The sequence below is a fragment of the Talpa europaea genome, assembly GCF_964194135.1.
Source record: "Talpa europaea genome assembly, chromosome: 7".
Classification (NCBI taxonomy): domain Eukaryota; kingdom Metazoa; phylum Chordata; class Mammalia; order Eulipotyphla; family Talpidae; genus Talpa; species Talpa europaea.
Genome location: NC_140074.1, coordinates 54,723,160 through 54,748,080, shown reverse-complemented (window position 1 = coordinate 54,748,080; position 24,921 = coordinate 54,723,160). Strand labels below are relative to the sequence as shown.

The 24,921-nt window shown below is 38.3% G+C and overlaps 1 protein-coding gene across 1 annotated transcript in view; it reads left to right on the top strand.

Annotated features, from left to right (window-relative positions):
* Nucleotides 1-1,761: 1,761 nt before the first annotated feature.
* Nucleotides 1,762-24,921, top strand: part of ERP44 (endoplasmic reticulum protein 44) — a gene marked incomplete at its 3' end in the record, with an annotated part of 69,328 nt that continues 46,168 nt past the window's right edge. Inside the window, exon 1 of the mRNA XM_084238493.1 lies at nt 1,762-2,037. Coding sequence (XP_084094619.1) covers nt 1,981-2,037 — 57 coding nt within the window. The 5' untranslated portion in view covers nt 1,762-1,980. The remainder of the gene's footprint in view (nt 2,038-24,921) is intronic.

Genomic DNA, 24,921 nt, shown 5'->3' with positions numbered 1-24,921 from the left:
TGGCTTGTTTAAAATTCCCCATTTCTATCTGTTCTGTCAGAGAGGTAGATGGGTGGAAGAGAGATAATAGCATTGAACTAGGAGAGAGGAAACCTAATTAAAAGTCTTGGCTCTACCACTAATGTTGTCACCTTGGGAAAGCTCTCCTTTAGGTCCATTTTTAGCTCAAATGTATTTTTTAGCAGCAATGTTTTTTTGTAAATATTCTTATAGATGAAAATTAAAATCACTTTATTATTATGTGCTATAAAATGCAAAGGTATCCTCATTGACTAGTTTTAAGTCAGTGCAATAAAAGCTTTAATAATTATAACTGTACAAAACTGGTGGTGCACTGTAGTCACAAACCAAGAAAGAATAATTCTGATCATACAGGGTTAGCTTGTTGGCAAGATCTTAGAGGTGGTGATGTTAAGGATAGAAAAGGCCTCACACTCCCCCAGAGGAACATTTCAGATCTGCATTTCTGCAATCTCACAGTCCAGCAGGGGCTATCGATTTGCTTCAAGGTCCAGATAAGATCTGGCAGGTCTGGGAAGAGTCTTTTCCCTGGACTCGAAAAGAGGGAGCCATTTGAGTTAGTCCCGGAATCGGCAGGAGTGATGGGAGCAAGGTATGCATAATTAAGAGGTGCCCCTCCCCACCCACCAAACAGAAAACCTTGAAAATGCTACTGCTTTACTGCTAGGTGCAGCTTTCCCACTTTCTGAGACTGACTACTCCCTCTAGCACGCATTATTCTGTCCTATCGCTTCCTAATAAACTTTGTTGCTGGCTTTATTCTGGGGCTTCGTGATATTCTTTTCTTCAGACACACCTAGGACCCGCCGGTGTTGCGGTCCCCCACAGTGACATTTTTGAGATGATATTCCATAAAGGGAATGGGTTAAAGGTCTTTCTAGGTAGCAGGAAAGATGGAGCAACGGCAGGGTGCAGGGAGAATCACAAAGCAGCAGAATGCCTCCGGGATATTTAGTAGTGATTGAGTGGCTACCATCTGGGGCGGGGTTTTTGGAGATGAGGATGGAGAGCTAACTGGAGCCATGTTAACATTCTCAACTGCTTGGCTCCAGAATTTCGTAATTATCCTGTACGAGTGACCCATGAATTATAGCAATCACTCACACTTGTTTTCTGTTTACAACTTTCTTTCACACTCCATCCCCTATCTATCTACTCCTTACAGGAGTGCACAGGGAAACTACGACTTAAATCACTGACTCGTTCAACCGAGGCCCTGCGTTACTTTATAATGCAGGAATTAGCACAGAAAGAGGCAGCAGGCTTTGAGACCAGGGATGGAGGCTCAGGCCGCAGACCAGGCCAGGAGGGCTGCGAATCTTAGGTAGCGGCCAGGGCAGTGTCGATCGATGAAAGCATCCCGAGCCAGGCCCCCTCCTACTCACCCTCGCCTCCTCCAGGACACACGTCCCGGGGCGGCTCCAGGAGGCACGACCCCCACTGGGCCGCCCCTCCCGCCAGGCCAGGGCACTACATCCGGCTGGGACAGATCCCAACACGCTGAAACTAGCAGAGCCCCTCAAAAGGCCGCCCGAATCTCTCCACCGCACAGCCCTCTGGGAATTGTAGTTCTCATCCTCGGAGGTACACACGCCCTCCGCCCTTTCTCTCCCACAGGGCCCCGCGCACAGAGCACTCTGTAGACCTGGGCCGAGAGCCTGATGGGAAAGGGAGTTCCGACTGTCCGATGACGTGCCCGCCCGAGAGCGCTGCAAGACTACATTTCCCGATGTGCTCCGAGGTGGGCAGGACCCGGAAGGGAGGGCGTGAGAGGCCTCTCTGGAAGTTGTCCCGGGTGTTCGCCGCTGGAGCTCCGGGTCGAGAGGACGAGGTGCCGCTGCTGGGTGAATCCTCCGCTGCCACTGGCTCCCGGAGCCCAACCCTTTCCTAACCCAACCCTCCCCCCCCGCCCGGTCCCAGCCGCCAACGTCTGTCCCTGCGGTGGACCCCAGCGTTATCATGAATCCTGCGGTCTTCCTATCCTTACCCGACCTCAGATGCTCCCTGCTGCTCCTGGTGAGTGAGTGAAGGAATGACAGACCCTTCGACAGACTCACGGACGGCCTCCCGCCTTCGCCGAGTGGGAACACAGCTCCCAAAACCCTGCTTTCCTAGCCTTTCTTCCAGTGGCGAGGAGCGCATCCTCCTCCGCTGCGTTTGCTTTCGGCATCCCGTCTGTCTGCCTCCCAGGCCCGGTTCCCTGCGGCCTGAGAAACCACGGTCGGAGGTTGGGACTTGTAAATTGGAGAATTAGCCCTGGGGGGAAGGATACGGGGTAGGGTCACTCCCCCGGAGTGCAGAGTGGTTTTCAGTATTGGGACTGATGGACCAGAAGGTAGCCTGAATCGAAAAGAACCGGGGATGGACCTACTGTCCTCTCCCACTCCTTGCTCTTGGGAAGGGTGTGAGGCCGACAGGTGCTGGGGTCGTGTGAATCTCACTGTAGAGCCCTGAAACAGTGCCCGGGTTAGCAGATCCCTCTGTTGTGGCTTGATGCGATTGGTTGGCAACCCGGAACTGGAGATTGGTTTGGTGTCCACTGGGGGGACATGGGTGTAAAGGGTGGAGAATGGTTATCTTGAAAGCCTCTGCTCAAGGCCTTCCTCATCTTGTTCTGCTACCCCCACCGTTGAAATTTAAGCAGTGTTCATCTGTGCTCCTGATTTGAGGACAATTAGGTCTTATTGCATACGTATGCACTCTGTCCTGAACTCCCTCACCTCTCAGCTCTAGCTCATCTTATATAAAGGAATCTCTTCCCTGTCCATCTTCCTCCAGAGTACAGTGTGCAGCGTAAGTAATTCAGATCTCAGGTCACATGGAGATGAAAGTGAAGAACTAACTCCATATGGCAAGAGGATGTACTTAATTGAGCTGTTATAATACAGAAGTTGAAAAATACTTTTTAACTGTAGTTGATTTTTAAAAAGCCAAATCTGAAATGAATATTAAGCTAAATTCGCTTTCTTTACTATTTAAGAAACATAATTAAGTGACTCACAGGAAGTCATATAGCTGGTTACTGGTGAAACTGGAACTAGAAGCAGATCTCTTAAAGCACTGTTTCTGCCATATAGCATGTTAAAATTTTAGTGTTTGTGTTTAAGTTTTTTTCTTTCCCTTTTTCCCACTTCTCCCACTCCCCCTTTTACTCACTTCCTTCTCTGGAACTTCTCTCCCTCATTCCCTTTATCTTTTCCCCCTTCTCTCTGCTCTTTATGATTTTCAAGTCATATTAAAACGCCATATACAGTACTTGGATTTTTTTCCCGGAGGAAAACCACTCTAAAAAACTAATGGGGATGTCAGAGTACGATTAAGAACTAAAAGTTATATGTAAATATGGTAATATTAAATGATAAGGTGTCCTATTGCCACTTATATGGCAATGTGTGACTTCTGTAAAAAGAAAACATTCTGAATGGAACTATTTCTTGGTAATTTTATTATTAACGGACACTGAATACTAATCTTTTCCTTGCCCATAAAAATGGCCAGAATTATAAGTTGTCTGACAGAAATTACTTTCAGATTACCCAGAAATACAAAACGCAAAAATCTTAAGACATTGGAAAGAGAAGTTGAAATACTGAATAGGAAAGGTTCATTAAATGCCCTTTCCTGGAATATGTTTGGTTGTCGAGCTAAATTTAAAGATATTTATTTTGAAATGCCACATACTTTTAATGGAAAACCTACAAGTCCTATAAAGTGTAAACAAGAATAATTTTTTCCTACTTATTCTAGAACCCAATTATTATTTTTTTATTTTTATCTCTCTAAATGTAAAGCAGTAGAAACTTAGAAGACATTTTAGAGAATATCAATAAAGATTAATGGGCTGGAAAATAAAACCCAAGAAAAGGCTTAATAAACCTGAATTACAAGTCAAACTAGATTTAGTTTGAACACAGTATTTTCCAAAGTTGTTTTACTAATCATATACTGGTTAGCAAATATTTGTAAAACATCTCTCTAATCATAACTTGAGTTACTTACCTAACTGGTAATTCTGCCCTTGGAACCTACTTGCTTAGTATCTTACCTGTCTAAATATATATATCCTTTATCTTCCCCAGTGCACTTTCTTCCTCCTCCCTCCATTTATCTAGACTTCAAGTTTGTTCCTACCCACACACAGCCATTGAATAGCCAAGTTCCCACCTAGCTGAGGTCACAATTTTTTCTTTCAATGACCTTCTCTAAAAAGCCCTTTTTTCTCTCTTTCTACAATTGTTTTTTTCAGGCAAAGTATACCTTAGCCCTGATGAACTAGTCTTTTCAGACTTAGTGGTATTCGTGAAATAACAACTGAAACTTATTCTAAACTTCTGTCAGCAAGTAGTTTTCTCTAATCTCAAAAACATTTTGGAACATATCACTCTATGCCTAAGAAGCCCTTTTTGAATGTGTAACTAACACAACAACTCAGTGTAATAACTTCCCCCTAGGTTTTCATATGTGTTTAAAGTCAGGGTTTTAGAGAATGTGTTCTTTTATTTTTAAATTGTTTTAGGAAACACCTCTGTTGCTTTAAATTATTTTTAACCGCTTTGGATTTGCAGAACGTTTTGGTCAAAGAGTTAGTTTAGATGCACTGACTTTGAATAAATCAGAAGAGAAATTTGCATGACCTGGCAAATGTAAAGCCTTACTCCTCCTGATATTTTTGATACACTTCATTGTGTGTGTGTGTATATTATATATATTATATAATATATATATATTATCATGGTTTGATTCATTAGGTGTGTGAACTAGTTCTGAACTTTATATAATCTGTGTCCTCATAACTGTTCATCATATTTTGTGGATGATTTGAGTATGGAGACAGCAATTATTCTCTGCTAAAGCTCCAATATATAATATTTGGATTGGGAAATTCCTTCCCATTTGTCCTTGCTTTTAAGGAGAGCTGGATTTTTAAATCAGAGAAAAGCCCCTGGCTAGGGCCTCCCCAGTGGTGCAGCGATTGAACGCTGGGTTTCAAAGCTGCCTGCAGCCTCTGCAGCGCCGGTTCGATCCCCGGCCACTGGTGAGGGTCCCACATGGCGCGCAGACCTCTCCTGCCGCCCGCTGCTCCCCTCAGCAGTGTACTTCGTCGGTCTGCATGTTCTGCTCTCGCTCTGACTCTGGTGAATTCTCTTATCCTCCCGTGCTTCTGACTATACCCAGTGCTTGTATAAATAAATAAATCTTAAAAAAAAGAAAAGAAAAGAAAAGAAAAGCCCCTGGCTAGATATATCATGGCATCCTTTCATTTCACTATGTGACAATTATATGGCAGCCTATAGGGTAAATTAAAGGAATATTTTATTTACCACTGTAATCAAATAATTAGGTACTCATTAGCCATTTTTCTTATCTTTCTATCCAAGAGGTGTTTATTGAAGATTGAAAGTGATCATTTCCTCATTAGGGTATTTCTTAGCAATTGTTCTTCCTGCATTGGCTATGTACAAGATGATAAAAAAAGCCAAATAAGAGAAATCAGACTAAAGTGGAATGAAGTGATTTATCATGAGTAACCTCTAACATAGTTAAGAGATTTTTAATGCTCTACTCCAGTTGCTTTATTGAAGATGCTTTCTCATTAATCTTGCTAATTTTGTTCTTAGGTGTTACTAATTGCCTTGTACGTGGGCATTAAGGCTTTTGCCATTGTTGCTTCTGGTTTGTTCAATATATATAGGAAGATAAGAAAAGTTTTTTTTTTTAAGTTAGGAAGCTAAATAGAGCAAAGTAAACATATACTTAGTTAAAATCTAAAAAATAAGTACAGTAGAATTTAGAAATGTAGGTTTATTTTATTTTATTTTTTTAAAGATTTATTTTAATTTATGCTGGTGCTGGGGTACAGGCCAGATGTGTGGGAGGGTGAGAGGATTCACCAGAGAGAGTGGGGAACAAAACAGGCAGACTGACAGAACACACTGCTGAGGGGAACAGACAGGAGAGGTCTGCCGCGCCATGTGGGATTCTCACAGGCCGGCTGGGATTGAACCCTCGCTGCAGAGGCTGCGAACAGCTTTATAGTGTGGCGCTCAACCGCTTGCGCCGCCAGGGAGGCCCTAGAAATGTAGGTTTTAGCCATGAATGCCAATAATAAATACAGATTTCAAAAGAGGTAGGTGTAGTTGTTTTCATGACTTGGTTGAATTCTTTATTCTATTGATCTTATTTATACCAGATCAGCAACAAAACCAGGTTGCTCATTAGAGTCACCTGGGCACAGGGTTAATAAGATGTCTGGGTCCTGTACAACACCAGTTATATCTCTGGACTCAACACTGATTTTCCAAAAGATTTATTATTTCCTTAGTATGTCTTTCTAAAAGAGAATGATCAAACAACCTACTCCATAAGAATACCATTATCACAACTAGTATAATTCACAGAAATTTCTTTATATCATGAGATATCTACTTAATTTTCAGGGCTTCCTGTTGAAAAAATTTTTTAAACAACCTGAATATTCAAAGTAGGCATCATAGAAGGTCCCTACTTTCCAATTGCTTCATATGTCTCCTATGATACGTTTTAAATGTGTAGGTTCTCTCTTTATCACATTTTTTTTTTTTTTACTTGTAATTTATTGTTGAGGAAACTGTGTCCTCTTTACTGTAGAACTTCCCACATTCTGGATGTTGCTGATTGTATCCTCTGGTGTGGATTTTCTCGTTGTTCCATGTGTTTCCTATAAATTTGTAATTAAAATTATGTGGTCTTAACCACTAACTCAGTGTATAATTAGGTTCATTTGTTTAGGTTTCAGTTTTAGTTTTTAAAAAAGTATCTCTTAGCTCATACTTATGTAAAATTTTCGACTTCCAAAGACAGATCTGTAAAGCAAATTGTATTTGTAGCTTCTACCATTTCCTCTACTCTCTTATCCCATCATATATATAAGAAACCTTAAAAAAAATTTCAATTCTGCCTTTAAAAAATATATATATATAAGCCATTTACTTATAATTATGTGTTTCTCTCCCCTTTGATAAATTGTAGATTATTATTCATACTTTTCCCTTTTTTGTAGTCTTTTCATTCATACCTTTTATTTTTAGATTTATTTATTTATACAAGCACTGCGGTACAGGCCAGAGGTGTGGGAGGGTGAGAGAATTCACCAGAGACAGATCAGAGAGCAGAACAGGCAGAAGAACCAAAAACACTGCTGAGGGTAGCAGCGGGCGAGATAGGAGAGGTCTGCCACGCCATGTGGGTATCTCCCTGGCTGGCCCGATATTGAACCAGTGCTGTAGAGGCTGTGGACAGCTTCACAGAACTGTGCTCAACCCACAGCACCACTGGGGAGGCCCTCATTCATACTGTTTTATCAAAAATTTAAAAAAAAGATTTTATACAAGAACTGGGGTACAGACCAAAGATGCAGGGGGTAAGAGAACCCTCCAGAGACAGAGTGGGGAACAGAACAGGCAGACTGACCGCAATACACTGCTGAGGGGAGCAGCTGGTGAGACCTAAAGGTCAGGATAGAAGTATTCTTTATGTCTTATATACTCTACTGGTACCAGTCACTCTTGTTTCAGTTTTCTTCCTATAACAGATTGCTCTGCAAAAATTATTTTGTACATACGTATTTTTCGCAAGTGTATCTTTGAGATAGTTTCCTGTAATTGAACTTGCTAAGGCAAAAGTTATATGTAACTTTGTGGATGTTGCTAGATATCTAGTGTGAAATTCCTCTTCACAGGAATTTTGCCAGTTTGTGGTCTCCCTGACAAGAGTTTCCCTGTATCCTTGCTAATGAGGTATGATGTCAAATGATCGAGTGTTTGCCAATCTGATAGTTCACAAATGGTATCTTAATGCATTTTAATTTGATTCTCTCTTAATGAGTGTGATTCAGCTTCTTTATGTGTAAAGACTATTTGCATTACTTTACACAGAATTCTTAACCCTTTATCTCTTTATTTACTTGAGTCTATGGCACAGCCAGATTGAGAGGCACTGGAATATACTGCATTATTTGAAGTCAGTATTATTTCTTTTTTATTTCTGATGGGTTAAAACTTTTTAAAGCATTAGAGGTTTCTAGTTGCCACACTTACTGTAATTTACTTCATCTTTTGTTAAGACAGTTAGGTTTTTCATTATTTCTAGTTTTTTACAACTATTAAAAAATGTACAAAAGATGTGCTATAATAGTCATGGCATATCCTCAAATGTGCCCTCAGAATACTTTTCAAAATTATATTACTTGGTTCCTTGGTATGTCTATTATTTAGGATTTCTGATACATTGAATGGTTTTTGATTAGAATTTACATTTCTTTAATTAGAACCAAAGTTGAATATTCCATATTTATTGACCATTTATATTTCTCTGTGCATTGTATGTGTATTCATGTTATTTGTAACATGTAAAGAGTAAATTTCAAAAAAATTACTCTTATGTATTTCAGAATAGATGTATTCACAAGATATAGTTTAATAAGAACAATGGAAAGTATTATTTGTCTATTCATTTAACGTTCAAAAGGTAGCACAATGCAAAGAATATTGGACTAGATGTCAGGATATCAGTTTCAGCTCTTCCATATACATTACACTGTAACCGTGCATAAATCACCCGACTAAATTTTTTAGTATATAAGACAAGCACTTTAGATTTGATGTTTCAGTGGCTCTTTGGGTAGCTATCTTGTTTTTCAAAAAGGATATTCCTCTAGCCCACCTAATTAATAGGCTTGTTGATATTTCCTCAAAAAATTTTCTAGCTTCTCAACAAGCTGCAACTTGTTAAAAATTAGAAAAAAATTGTAGAAAAGTCTTCTTACCCTGCTAGCCAGTGTTAAGGTATGACATGCTTTTGTCATGGCTTTTGTGATATTGACCATTGCTGTGCTCTATTTCATCTAACCAAGGCAGTGATTAAAAACTGACTTTTCACAGCATTTGTTGATTCATAACCTACCATTGATTTCATAGAAAGGAACTATCTAGGACCTAGTCTGCAGGAATTTTGTATAGTTGGTATTTCCTCCCCACTTAGCATTTGAATGCCTGTTTGCTATCTGCTGTGGAAGAGTTAACTAGTTGAGGTACATGTCATGCTTCCAAGAAATTTGTAATTCAGTTGGGGAGTTAAGATGTATATATAAATAATAAGAATTCCAAAAGGAAAGTGATAGCTACCCTTAAAATATATATTTATAGATTCTACTACCCTGGCATGTGGTTATGAGCTTCTTCCAGTGACCTCACCCCACACCTATTAAATCAGAATCTGCATTTTGACAGTGTAGCAGGTGATTCATATTTTCCTATCAAATTTGAGAAGTATAATTGTTAGGGGGAAAAGGATGTCTTAAAGCATGATAGATTTTTTTTTTAAAGATTTATTTATTTATTTATTTATACAAGCACTGGGTACAGTCAGAAGCGCGGGAGGGTGAGAGAATTCACCAGAGCCAGAGCGGGGAGCAGAGCAGGCAGAAGGACCAACGTACACTGCTGAGGGGAGCAGAGGGTGGCAGGAGAGGTCTGCGTGCCATGTGGGACCCTCCTCTGGTGGCCGGGGAGCAGCCAGGAATTGAACCAGCACTGCAGAGGCTGCGGGCAGCTTCGCAACCCAGCGTTCAACCACTGCACCACCGGGGAGGCCCCCATGATAGATGTTTGAAAGAAATAAATTGTTTCTCAATGGAGGAATTGGGGAAGTTTTAAAGATGAATAAGACCTTGAAGGATTAAATTAATGGGTTAATTTTCAGTCCTGAATAGAATGAATATAAAGGGTATGCCTTTTAATAATTAAGTCTTTCTCAGATTTTGTTGTTGGTGTTGATTGCTTTTGTTTTGTTAAGAGGTCTTGCTGTCTAGCTTGCTGACATCACTGATGTCAGAACTGGCCCTGAAGAATTGGATAAAACCTTTGGCCAGTTTTGTTAATTAGAAAAACTCAGTATTAGCTAAAATGAAAATCATGTTCTTTAGTGGATTCTTACCAGCATTCTGATTATTGTGCTCTATAGGGGGAAAGTACCTCTTTGGGCATGTCTCTTGGTAATGACGTGGATCTGGGGTCCTGGTTCTGGCTTGGTAAAGGTTGCAGTTAAATTCTAACTGCTTTTATTCTCTTGGTAACACTGTGGTCAACATCCCTGTGATTCTTTCAGCCCTGTGATTTTCTCATTTCCTTTTTTTTTTTTTTAAAGATTTATTTATTCATGCATACAAGACCGGGGTACAGGTCAGATGCGTGGGAGGGTGAGAGGATTCACCAGAGACAGAGCAGGAAACAGAACAGGCAGACTGACTGAAGTACACTGCTGAGGGGAGCAACTGGCGAGACTGAAGTCTGCTGTGCCATGTGGGATTCTCCCCTGCCGGCCAGGATGGAATCCGCGCTGCAGAGACTGTGGACAGCTTCCCAGTGCAGCGCTCCAACTGCCTGCGCCACCAGGGAGGCCCCTTTCTCATTTATTTTAAACATTATGTTTGACTTTAATAATTAAAGTCTCCTGAATTTGTGGACATGAACATTACTAATATTATAAAGAAAAGCAATGGAGGGCCTCCCCAGTGGCGCAGCGGTTGATCGCTGGGTTGCGAAGCTGCCCGCGGCCTCTGCGGCGCTGGTTCGATCCCCGGCTTCTCCCCGGCCACCGCAGGAGGGTCCCACATGGCGCGCAGACCTCTCCTGCCACCCGCTGCTCCCCTCAGCAGTGTCCTTCGGTCCTTCTGCCTGCTCTGCTCCCCGCTCTGGCTCTGGTGAATTCTCTCACCCTCCCGCACTTCTGACTATACCCAGTGCATGTATAAATAAACAAACAAACAAATAAATAAATAAATAAACATGCCTCTATTTAAAAAAAAAAAAAAAAAAGCAATGGAAAGAAGGAAAACACCTCAGAAAAACATGTTAGTAGTATTTGAGTGAAGGAAAAGTGTTGAATGAATAATAGAGTGCCAGTACTTTTTCCATTTCTTCCTGAAGAGTGTCACAGTCTGATAAGACCTTTGCCAATTGGATTTAAGAGTTTTTAGAAAAAATTCTTTAGGAATTAGAAAAAATTTGGACTGTGAAAAAAGGGTATTGTAACCCTTTTATTTCCAAGGGAATTTACCATTAGTATCTTGCTTTACTTTAGTAAACCAAAAATGATTTAAGAGCCACAAATGGATCACATGCAGTAATAACAACTGAAGTTATAGTTGTCAAGAATTGTGCTGTAAATTTAAATTCATTAAAATGAAATAAAATGTAAATTCCCATTGCTCAGTTCCAGTAATCCAAATTTCAAGTGCTCAGTACTCAACATGTGACTAATGTCAACTCTGTTGAACAGTGTAAATTATGGAACATTTCCATCATGTAGAATGTTCCACTAGATAGTGCTAGATTAAAGCTTTGTTCTTGCTTTTGGCCTGGAACCAAGACAAAGGTGAGGTAAACCTTGTGAGAAACTTGCCTGCCCATGGACAGTTACCTGGAAAATGTCAGTAATCTTATCAGAGCACAGATTTGGCTTTTGGTTGCTTTATGGCAAATTTAGGGAGGCACTTGAAAATGCTAGCTAAATTAGAAAATAAGTGTTTGAGTGTTAATCTTGATTTTTCCACCAGTTCACAAAGCCACTTAGGGAAAATCATTTTCCTTCTCGAGGACTTAATTTTTCATCTGAAAATTGAGTAGGACTGAATAGTTGGGGGAGTATAATGGGCATTCTAATAGAATATGACTGTGAGTTTGGGATTTGAGAGCCTATAATTTGTAATAAAAATCCTTTTTGAGGGATACATCTTCAGAAATGGTACTTCAGAGGAAATTTTATTGCATAAAGTACATTTCTACATCTTAGTAAACTTGTTATAAAAAGATGGCCTACTGATATGTTTTGTTTGCTTTAGGTGTTAGGATACCCTTGCCAGGAGCTTGCTTAATGTGTATCTCTTGCTCCCTACTTTAAAATGACCAGAAGTTATATGAACTCATGAAGATAGACTAATCTTTAATATATAAAACATTTTGCTAGCAAATCTGAACCTTATCCAAAATGTGAAGAAAGCATGATTTAGTGATGGAATAGATATGAATAGTCAATGAAATAAAATATTAAATGGAGTTAAAATCTCGCGGTTCTTTGGACAAGATGCTCTCATATTTACATGTCTGCTGTTTAGCTCTTTTGTTGAATTGAAGTTTTGGAAAATGTTAGAGGAAATGCCAGCTTATAAAAAAAATTACCAACAAAGCATTGAAGTCTGTCTCTGCATAAGCAGGTTTCAAGTGCAGATGTGATTTAGAGTTATCCTGACAGAGGAAATGTGGACATTCTCAGTTCCTTTGACTTTTATTACTGTGGGTCCGGCCCAGTTGCAGAAAAATCGTAGCTAGTTGCTAACAGGGTTATGCGTATGTAATTACTAAATATTCTGAAAGAGCTAAATAATAGAGGAAGATCTTTTGTAGTCAAAATAATTTCCTATAAAATAGTTACTCAAATTGACTCAATCCTCAAGCTAGCTAGATGGCACCAGCTTTTTTTTTTTTTTTTTTTTTTTCAATTGAGGTAACATTGGTCTGCAACACTGTATGTGGCTCAGGTATAGATCATACCTCTTCACGTGTATGTTACCACACCCATTACCAAAGCAGCCATAGTTCATTGGGCACCCTCATACTTTGCTCCCCACATTTCTTCAAAGAGCACCAGTTTTTACTGTAAGAATGGATACTAATTCATAGAAAGTATTCTGTTCACAATTAATGAAAATACCACAGTGTTGCAAAAATACTTGGTTCTTTTTTATTTATTTTTTTTTTATTTTTTTTTTTATAGAGGCATGTTTTTATTTATTTATTTATTTATTTGCTTGCTTGTTTTGTTTATACATGCACTGGGTACAGTCAGAAGCGCGGGAGGGTGAGAGAATTCACCAGAGCCAGAGCGGGGAGCAGAACAGGCAGAAGGACCGAAGTACACTGCTGAGGGGAGCAGCGGGCGGCAGGAGAGGTCTGCGCACCATGTGGGACCCTCCTCCGGTGGCCGGGGAGCAGCCGGGGATCGAACCGGCGCCGCCGAGGCCGCGGGCAGCTTCGCAACCCAGCGCTCAACCGCTGCGCCACCGGGGAGGCCCCACTTGGTTCTTTTTTAATTTAATCTTTGAACATTTTCAGAGAACCTGATTTTCCTTGAAAGCTATAAAAATTGTGCTGCATTTTAGGGCCTCCCTGGTGGCGCAGGGGTTGAGCGCTGGGTTGTGAAGCTGCCCGCAGCCTCTGCAGCGCTGGTTCAATTCCTGGTGCTCCCCGGCCACCAGAGGAGGGTCCCACATGGCACGCAGACCTCTCCTGCCACCCTCTGCTCCCCTCAGCAGTGTACGTTGGTCCTTCTGCCTGCTCTGCTCCCCGCTCTGGCTCTGGTGAATTCTCTCACCCTCCCGCACTTCTGACTGTACCCAGTGCTTGTATGAATAAATAAATAAATCTTAAAAAAAAAATTGTGCTGCATTTTAAAGCATTTATATTTAAGAAATTATCCAATTTATTAACTGTACCTATACACTGTTTTTTTTTTTAATATCTTCCAGACATTATATGGAGTATTTTTCCCTAGGTAACTTGAAAGTATATTAGCTAAAGAGAAAAATTTTTACAGGATTTTTAGTTTAAGAGTCAGAGATTTGTTTGCAAATCTTGAGTCTACTATTTTTCACCTTAGTTATCCTGCCTATTAACTTACCAGGAATAATAAAACTTTTATGTTTGACTTATAGGAAAGGGTATTACTTGCATGCTTCTCCTATGATTTTCTAGAACAAAAAGTGTTAAAAGGTATTACTTTTTCTTATTAAATCTTAGTGTCTAGTATGATGCCGTATGCAGGTTAAGTGCTCAATGATAATTTTGTTGTGTATGGCAAAAAGAAAATTTAGAGCTAAGGTCAGGAATACATAAGTAAGCATCATTGAGAAAGTGAATCATCAGGTAGATAAGGGAGTTAGTCATTTGGATTTCTTGAAGGACATTCCTGCTAGGCAGGGACATTAGCCAGTGCAAAGTCCCTAATGTGGGAGTGTCCCAGGCATCTTTGGGGCAACAAGGGGGACATTGTGATTGTCATACTGTGAATAAGGTGCAGTGTATTAGAATATTAATCCAGTCATGTAGACAGAACATATTTTACAAAGCCATATTTTTACTATTAGCAGCAAGGTCACTTGCTGATATTTTCTGTTCTGCTCTGGACTTATTTTAAAAATTTTGTTAATCTGACCCAATAAGCTAGCACTTAACAGTGTTACTGGTAATATCTCCTTAACCCTGGCCCAGTTGCCCCTGCTGGGAGTAGTCTTGACTGTTTACCCCAGTTGAATTAAAAATCTTCTTTAAGTGTGGACAGAGTAGGTCATAACCTGTAGTTGTAATGCCTTAAAATGTTAAAAGATTTCCTAACATTTTTTGATTCCTGAAAGCAAACACTTTCATGGAACAGAAAAGCATAATGAAGAATAAAGTGCATACCCCAACCACTGATAACTTTTAATGTATATCCTTTCATTCTTTTTCTGTGCATATTTGAAAAGACTTTTAGCAGTAACGTGAATATTTTGAACAGGGTAGGGTTGGGCTCTGCTTTGTTTGATCCTGCTATAGAATGGTAGACCACTGGTATGTGGGAATATAAAAGTGCATCTATACATGCACTTGTAGTCATATAACTTGGAAATGACTCCTAACTTGACCACTTAACTTTAAGAAGCTGTCTAACCTTCTTAGCTTCCATTTTCTCACCTATCAATTGGGCATAAAAACCTCTTCTGCAGAGATCTGGGTAAACAACATGAGACTGAGTGTATGTAGACACTTAACCTTTTCTGGGTTCTGCCACATAGTTGGTGCTCAACAAATGTTGTCTAGATGAGGGAATCAGTAAATAAATGATTGAGCACATTCCCTTTGGGTGTAAAATTCAATTTATCCAATTTATTGTATGTCCTGAAATAGTGAACTAGCATGACTAGTTTCTAGCTGTAGTGGTATTCTGTTGTTGGTAATTGCATTGTTAGTGTTAAACTAACAGAAGCTTAAAGATTGACTATTAAGTGAATAAGTTATCTTCCTAGCTGTTTTGTAACATAGCTAGTATTTATTAGTTTTATACTTAAATTCATTATATAATGATGGAAATAATTTATGGAGACAGAAAGCATTTTGTTGTATAGGCCATAGATTTTAGAAGTAAGAGACCTGAATTTGAACCCATTCTGCCATGAATTTGTACTAGTCTTTTAGCCTACTTGAGTCTTAATATTTAACAAATATTTGCTTTTACTATATACAGATACTGCAAAGTTTCACTTTCTACATTTATAAAATGGGGATAATAAAATTTCTATTTCAGTTTGAGAGTTGCTATGATGACATGGAAGAAATAATACATGTTTGTAAGCTGTAATTAGAAGTTTTTTTACATTGAGGTATTTTTGCATACTTCAAGTATCTGTTTGGTTTTGGATTCTTTCCCCAGAAGCCTTCGGTACTCAGTATCCTTTTCAAGGGTGTACATTAGGGAAATAGCTCTGGGGATTGCATTTCCAGAATAACTAATAAAACTATAAGAGAGAATATCTTTGAAGCTAGAAAGACCAAGTTTAGTCCTAGCTCTGCAAAGTGGCAGACTCTTTGTAACTATGTGATATTATACAAATTTCCTTATTTTTCTGACCGACCCCTCATATTTTCAAAAGTAGGGATAATTCTTTTGCAAGGTTGTAAGATGAAGATATAATGTATATGATGTATTTTATGACATGTCTGGCATAGGAGATATTTTGGTTTTGTAAGATATAAGAAATAGAGAAGGAAAGCTTGCCAAATGGATGGATTCATCATTATGAAATAGAAAAGTACCTTGGAGGATAGTGCTTGTGCTGACTGTCTTTCTGTGCTTATGCTATCTTTTGACCATCTGAAGTGAGTAAATGGATGAAGCTTTTTATTTTAAAAGTCTGATTTCTAAATATCAATGGTTTCTTAAAGTATTTATCAAGTTGTCTCTTTTCTTTAGTGAGTTAGAAGATAGTCTTATCAAAATAGTGATAGTTGTAACTATGATTGATAGAAATAAAAAGCTAACTTGATATGCATTTCTACTTTTAATACAAAAGCAAATAAATTCCTGTAAGTGGTATAAGTGAAAGTGGAGAAACATGTTTTATGTTCTGCTGTTGGAAAGGTATCATTTGCTCCACATAGGGAGGCATTACTTTGTATACTCAAAATCATTCAGAAAATATACTTCTGATGTTGTAATTGGCTAGATACTTGGAAAATGATGATGATTCTTTAGAAATGTAACATCTTTCTCAAGCTGAATTTAGTAAGGGAGATTAATATTGCAGGCCATATTTTGCTCACTGGAAAGTTGCAAAAATAAATGTCCTATTTGTGTAAGTAGATGATTTCAAATTGCTGTTTTTGCACTTTCATTTGTTCCTACAAACCTAATTTACATATACTATAGTTATCCTTTAAATATTCCTTCCAGTGGAGTGTAAAGTTATTTACTTACAAGCATGTATAAAATCTACTTTTTAAGTTTTAGCCATTAAACTAAATCTCTTCATAGATTTGGCAACAGTCGTCCTTTTGAATATAGATACTGTGATGAACCAATTTGCATATAACATAGTTTATGATGGCATTTCAACTTGGGTCAAGAAAAGCTCATCATATCTTGCTTTTTAATCTTGGCACATCTGCAAATACCTCCCACTGGGGAACTGGGTAGTTGGTTAGAAGAGGAGGGTTAATTGTATTTTCCATTCAACAACACTGATATAAAATATAAAATATGGTTATTATCTTAAAAGATGGTTACGAGGTGTGTAATATAATCCATAAGAAATGTCTTTATTTCTGAGAAGTATTCAATATTCTATAACAAAATAATCGTATTTTCAGTCTCTCATTTGAACTGTAAGGCAAAAGGAAACACCTGCCTAGTTATGACTTACATAGTTAATTATAGCTAAGTAGTAGTTAAGTGGTTAATTATAAAACTGTAGTGTTCTATGCCTTAGTGAAAGTCTCTCGGCTTACTTTATCTGGGGAGTGGTGATATGTTACAGTGTTTTTTAGCTTCCCTGGGTCATCTTTAGCTGTTAGTTCTAATGTAATATGGATTGAAATATATGAGAAAATTAGTGGAAAGCTTTTTCAAATTCCTACACAAGATGGGTTTCCAAGAGTCTGTCTTATATTATAATACTCAAGTACTAGGTTAATAAATCTCCCTGAATATTGTAAAGTAAGATAAAGATATTTTCTTAATGACTTAAAGTGTACTCTTACTTAGGTTGTTTAAATGGTTTAGTTTAAGGGACAAGAATGCCTTCAGGGTATTTTTTTTTTCCCCTAAGAGAAACACAGAACTCCTGTAGTATCAAAGCCAATTCCTCTCAAGTCAAATATGTGTGTGTAACCTTTTTTTTGGGGGTGGGGGGTTGGGGGAGTGGGGAGCTGGTAATCAAATATTAAAAAACATATAGAAGCATTTCTCTTTATGTTTAAGTTCTGAAATTATGCTTGTTAATGCCCTAGTTCTTAAGTCCAGAGAGACACATCATACAAGTGATGGTTAATTTTGCCTATTGGTGGCAGGCAGAATCCATGTGGTTTTGTTTGATTTGCATCATGAATATTTTTAGATTTGATTGAAATTTTGTAGAGAAGCCACTGCCTCCTTTATCAGAGGCTACCAAACATGATTTAACTTTAAAAAAAATGATTGTGATGTTATTCTCTTTGTCACAGTAGCTTCCTAATTGTAAATTATACTACCTTTGACTTATCAAGTCTTCCACTTAAGAGCATTTACTGTTAACTACTCCACTCCATGAAATGCTATTCTCCTTGCTTTATTTATGCTCCAGTAATTCTGTTTCTTTCTCTGTTCCTCTTTATTCCTTTCTCTCTTCCCATTCCCCGATCTTTGTATCTGTTTTTATTCCAGTATCAAGCTGTGTTAACTACTGTTGCTTTGTAGTATAGTTTGAGGTCATGGAGTGTGATACCTCCAGTTTTTTTTTCCTCTCAGGAGTGTTTTTGCTTTTTCGTGGTCTGTGTTGTTCTAAATAAATTGCATGATTATTTGTTCTGTTTTTGTGGGGAATGCCTTTGGGAGTGCATTGAACCTGTATATTTGCTTTAGGTAATACAGCCTTTTTGACAGTGTTAATTCTTCTAATTCATTAGCACAGATTGCCTCTACTCTTCCATTTTGGGAGTGTCTTATAGTTTTTGGTATGTAGGTGTTTCACTCCTTGGTTAAATTCATTCCGAGGTATGTTAATTCTTTTTGATGTAATTGTTTTAAGTGGGATTGTTTTTCCAAATGCTATTTCTGTGGGTTCATTATTTGTATATGGAAATACCACAGATTTTTATGTATTAAGTTTTTTGCCTGCCACTTTACTGTAAAAAAGTCTAATAGCCTTTTTACTGGAGTCTTTGGTATTTTCTATGAATATTATGTCATTTGCATATAATGATAGTATTACAAGACTATATTGAATAGTAGTGTTAGAGTGGTTATCTTGTTTCTGATCTTAAAGGAAAGACTTTCATATTTTTACCATTGATGTGTAGTATTCATTTATGATGTTAGCTGTGGGTTTGTCATACATGATTTTTATTATGTAGAGGTACAGTCCTTCTATACCCATTTTGTTGAGGGTTTTTATCATCAAAAGATATTGAAATCTTGTCAAATGCTTTTTCTATGTCTATTGAAATGATCATAAGATTTTTATGGATAATTGGAAATCTGACATCAAAGGACAGAAGTAGTACATGCCTATGATTACATAGTGAGTACTAAAACTAGCACCAAAACTTGAATTTCCTGCCTGCCAACTCATAGATTGCATAAAATTACCAGAAGTTTAAGTTGTGATTTAGTCATAACCTCAGTAAATTGTGTATAAGAATTGTAATGTAATTAAGGTTTTTATTAGTTTATATCAGAACTGAAAAACTGTATTTTTTTTAAGATTTATTTATTTATTTATACAAGCACTGGGTACAGTCAGAAGCGTGGGAGGGTGAGAGAATGCACCAGAGCCAGAGGGGAGAGCAGAGCAGGCAGACTCACGAAATACACTGCTGAGGGGAGCAGCGGGCGGCAGGAGAGGTCTGCACGCCATATGGGACCCTCACCCTGTGGCCGAGGATCGAACCGGCGCTGCAGAGGCTGTGGGCATCTTTGCAACCCAGCGCTCAACCGCTGCACCACCGGGGAGGCCCAAAACTGTATTTTTTAAAAAAGATTTATTTATTTATTTATTTGTGCATAAAAGAACTGGGGTGTAGGCCATTGGTGTTTGTGTGTGTGTGGGGGGGGGAGTGACAGGATTCACCAGAGACAGAGTAGGGAGCAGAACAGGTGGATCTACTGAAATATACTGCTGAGGGGAACAGCGGGTGAGACAGGAGAGATCTGTGTAATGTGGGTTAGCTCCCTGGCAGGGGATCAAATTCATGGTGCAGTGGCTGGTGATAGCTTGGCAGCACTGAGACTTTAACCCCTGCGCCACCAGGGAGTCCCCAGAACTTCCTAATTTTAAAAAGCTTGATTATGCAGTGCTTTATAGAACCATTTCAACTCTTGCTATAGAATGTCAATGAAATTTCTAGTTTGTGTAATTTAAGCACATAGTTTCTTTGAAGTATATTTGGAAAGGTTTGGGCTTGGCTTGGCACATGGTACTTATTAAATGAACAAGTTCTCGAATGAAAATCAACTATTACCAAGTCCAAAGCACCAGTTACCGTTGTTTGGAATGTTTGTCAATTGCTGCTTTGTAGCCAAATTGGGTATTCAGCAGGCAATTTGGAGGTATCAGAGTGGGATTCAAACATTAGGAAAGTAAGGACTTCCCATACTCCATTATTTAATTAGTGTATGTTGTAAAAATCAAAAGGATTCTGAGCAAAGTCAGACTGTACATGACTCCGGGACCAGGAAGATGGGACCTCTTGCTTCTGCTTTAAGGTTGATTACTTCAGTACACTGGAAGAAGGTAGCTAGAGAATATATTTTTTCCTTTTCAAGTTCTATTTTGTAGTTAAACTGAGTTCTCTTCCTTTTTCCCTGCCTGCTGATCTTTTTTCTCTCAGCCTCCCAAATTGTCCTGAGGATTAAAGTAGACAGTATATTCCTGAGTATGCCAATACTTGCTCCCTCTTTATCTGTATCTTATGGCAACTAGAAAAAGAAGACAGAAGTGCACAAGGGTGATAAATTCCTAAATTCAGGTTTTCTTTTATCAAACCCAGTCATTCGCTGATTACTTTCATGGTAGAAATGCTTAAAAAGCTAAAATACTACGTAATAGTTATGCAGGTCATGAGGTAATAATGACCCTTAATTTATACAAAAGCTTTGAGACCCTCGATGTGTGAATTTTTAGTCCAAATGAGGGAAAGACAAACCCATTTGCTTTACTAAGTTAATTAAAGAAGTATGTGGCAAATGGGGCTGCATTAAAGATTCTTTTAATGATCATTTAATTAGGATAGGTAACTCAGCAAGTATGTATGGCCTTTCAGGGACTACTACTCTTGACATTTAGAATTGTTTTGGTTAGATGTAACAGTACATTATGAAGAGACAGATTTTTAAAGTAGGTAGTGCATAAATACACAGACCTTTATGATACTGTAATGGATTTTTTTCTTGAATTTAGTAACAAAAATATTTTTACTCTAGCATGTAGTACTCAGTAATAATTAACCAGAAAGCCTGAAAGTCATTCCAGAACTAAGTGAATGTAGAAAATGAGGAACCAAAGGTTTTGCTGAAGATCAGTTTTTTGTTGAAGATTGATGAATCACCAGGGAGCATTCCCTCCCTGCTTTCCTCCTTCCCTCTCCCTCTCTTTAAATGTGAAAGCGAAGTTTGACAGTCTTGCTAGACACAATGTAAACTTATATTTAATGTTATTCACAACCCTTTCCCCAATGCCAGGTATAGTGCCTAGCACTTAATCGATGACTCATTGAAATATTTGTGGAATGAAAGGGTGACTGTAATAAGTGATTTGTAAGAAATACGTATTTTTAGTTTGATAACTATATATTTCTCATATATATTTGGTGTTTATCTGCAATTGCTGGCTCACAGTTCCCCAATCCCTTTGGAATTTTATAAGCATTGAGAGTGATAAAGGTGAATGAGCTAACTTTTGGAAGCACCTGAGGATAGGGGCTGGGTTCCTGGAGAACCAACTCTGGTTCCTGGAGAACTAGAACTCTGGTGAGGGAAGAGGGGCTGGATATTGAGTTTTAATTGCCAGTTGCCAATAGTCATGCCTAAGTAATGAAGCCTCTATAAAGACCCAACAGGACAGGGTTCAAAAAATTACCTGGTTGGTGAACATGTGGAGGTGCTTAGGTATTGGCATATCTGCAGAGGACATGGAATCTGTGCCCTACCGCCATACCTTGCCCTCTGCGTCTTCCATTTGGCTGTTCTGAGTTATAGCCTTTTGTAAGAATTAGTAATCTATTGAGTAAGTAGGTCACTGAGTTCTAGGGACTGTTCTAGCAAATGAGCCAAACCTTACAGGGAGTGATGGAACCTAGGATTTATAGCCAGTCAGTCACTTAGAAACTCGGAATGGGCTTGTGATCAGCACCTGAAATCTAAGAAGAAGGGCTCATGGGGACCACTAGACTGCAGCTAGCTGGTCGGAGGCACAGTTAACAACAGCCTGGGCTTGCTGTTGGCCTCTGTAGACGCTGAATGCTTTTCCTGTGGAACTTGCTGTCTCTGGGTATATAGTATCAGAACTGAACTAAATTAAGTCAAATTCTTAGACACCCTAATCGTGTTCTGTAATTGCTTGATTATGGAGAAGCCTCTTAACACACACCCTAGTTGCAGTTGGATCTAGGAACCCTATCAGAGACCTAATCATAATGTATGTACCAATGTATGTAGACTCCCTCAAGGGAACGTTCTTTCATTAGGCATCCTAGGCAAGAATTACAGTGTAGCACAAGGAGAACAGTCATAATTTTCTCTTGGCATATATTTGCCAGTATTTGTTTTGGACTGTACTTAACAAGATCCAGTGCTAAGCACTAATCTGGAAAGAGTGATGAATGAAACATTGTCTCACCCTCTGCATGTTCTAGAATATATACAGAAAAAAAATGGTGCTCACCTTGAAGTTTCTCTCAATTCCTGTGCTTTGTTAATACCCCTATAATAGCCCTATTGGTAGAGGCTTAGGTTTTAGAGGCGACTATGTGGTGATTTTAAGAGAATAATGCTTTCCATGCATTAATGATCCCCAAGTACGGAAAAACTTTTTTATAAAAAAAGCATTCTTTTTTTTGAAGGTCAGAAAAATACATTGTCTTTGCCAGGTAAATTAGTTCAGCCCATTTTTAGAACACAGTGAAGAACAAAATACAGATGACATCAATTTTTAATGGCAGTCCATGCATGATTAAATAAATAATATGTTTGAAAAGTAGGACTTGTAGTGATTTTTAAAAAGTTCTCTATGGTTGCTTTTACTGGCAGAATTTAGGGATTTGCAGGGTTTTTTTTGGTATTGAACTTGTTTTCTCAAATATGCCTGTGCTCATTGTATTTTGAATTATTTAATGAAGAATGTTGCACTTCTAATATTTCTTTATAAAAGCAAATTGATTCTGACTTGTCCAAAATGGGTTCTACTGATATTTACAGGAAGGTTATGCCACTGAGCAATTTATGGGTTAAAGTAGCTTCTCCATGTTTTTCTATATTACTCCTGTTTTTCCCTCTCTCTTTGAACTTCTAGTTCATTATAATGCTTCTGGGAATATTAACAGTGAGATATGCCTTGATTGATACTCAGCTTCAAGGTTCTTACAGCGTCTGTCAGCCTCAACTTCGTTTCTCCAGGGACATTTCATATCTCTTAGCTTCTTGCAAAACTCTGCGATTCGGTTGCCTGCCAGGTTAATGCCAAACTGAAAGCCAGAGATGTGGCCCCAGGGAGGAAAGACAGCTGGGATCCCATGGCACGGAAACTTCAGGTGGTGGGCTGATTTGTCAATCTGGATTAGAAATAGAAGAGAGTTGTTGACTGGTAAATTACTTATTTTTTTATGTAGGAGAGGAGTAGTTTATAAGGCAGGTAAATGAAAGATTTAGCAAAGATATACTAAGCTCTTTGCTGAACAGATATAATGCCAACTGAGAACATTAATGTCACAGGGAAGGAAACATCCTCTATTGAAGCGTCTATGTTTTTGCTAATAATTTTTATGCAGAAATAGCTATTCAGTATACTTTTAACCACTAACATCTGTGTAAATTTCTGATGAGATTATAGATTCCATTTTTTCTAAAATCAATTTGCCTGTCAATATAGAATTTTCACAAATGAGTCTACTTGTGTTCATTTTGAGAACTGAAAACTTGTTACATAAAATAAATTTACATGCATGCTTATTGAGTCAAAAGCTTTGTTCTCCAATGCATTTTTTCTCAAACTTTAATGTGGGTGGTAGTCACTCGAAGATTATTGAAATGGAGATTCTGATTCAGTTGATCTGACTTGATAGTCGGTAGGCCCTTGACCAATAGTCTGCATTTCTCTATATTAGCTCCCAATTGATGGCAATGCTGTTGTTTCAGGGGCCACTATTTGAATAGCAAGTTTTAAAGCATTGAGCCTTTAAACAAGCAAACAAACTCATTTGCGGGAAATGCTTCTTGTTTTGTAGACTTTGTTTACTAAGATATTTTAATAAACGTTTAATGCAGTGTCTACCAAATGCTTTTATGACTGTAAGTCTTGCTAACAGAAGTAATATTTAATTACCTCTTCTGAATGATAACTCATAAACTTTTGGTCCTGAAGGCCCCCAAATCATTTATTTTCATGACTGAATTAACAACCTTAAAATAGGGCAATGCAAGAAGTATTGGATTTTTTTATCCTCTAATGTAACATTTAGCTTCTCTTAAGTGAGGGTATTCTGTGTGCTGAAATGTCTAGAAATCACAACAGAGAATAGCTGGAGGAACCAGAGAAAGTACTTAGTAGGGGCATATGATAACTCTTACAGGGTGATGTAGAGAGTTTCTGCAGTGGGTAGATCATCACTTTTGAGACTCCCTCTAAATCTGAGTTTGTGAATCATTACCTAGTTGTGCCTTTCACCATTACATAATTAAAAACAAATATTAATGTAAACTTCATTCTTATTTGATAACCTTATTTTCCTCAGACATGTTAATAATGTAGCTATTTCAATTTTGGGACCTCTTCTCCCCACTTCTCACCTCCGACATGCTCCCTTTAAATTCTTAGGCATAATCTACCCACCATTCACTTCATACAAGTTTGAGTGCCTATTGTGTACAGATATAGTGCCATAGTAAGTTAATCTGTGGAATACAAAATTGAATAAGAGGCACTTTCTCCTTTCAGGGTACTCAGTCTCCTAGAGGAGGTAAAATAGCACAAATAAACAGTGTGAAGAATGTGTTAACACCCTGTAGAAAGATCTCTGGAGGTTTAGAGGAGAGAGAAATGAATCACTGTTGTCTGGGACCATGGGGAAAGGTTTCACAGGAATAATATCTTTTGCATTGGGTCTTGAATACTAGATAGGCTCTCCTAGCTGTACCAAGCAGAGGAAACTATATGAACAAAGTATGGAGGAAGAAAATAATAAGAGACATTTTAGGGATTGTGAATACCTGTTGATGCCTTGTATTCTGTGATTTGTAACTTACAGGATTTTGACTATTTGTAAGTGACTTTACAAGGATCATTGTTGTTGGTTTCTGAGTTACTGATTTTATTCTCTAAGTGCCTAGTGTTTCAGTCAATTATTGATTATAGTGATTGGCTTA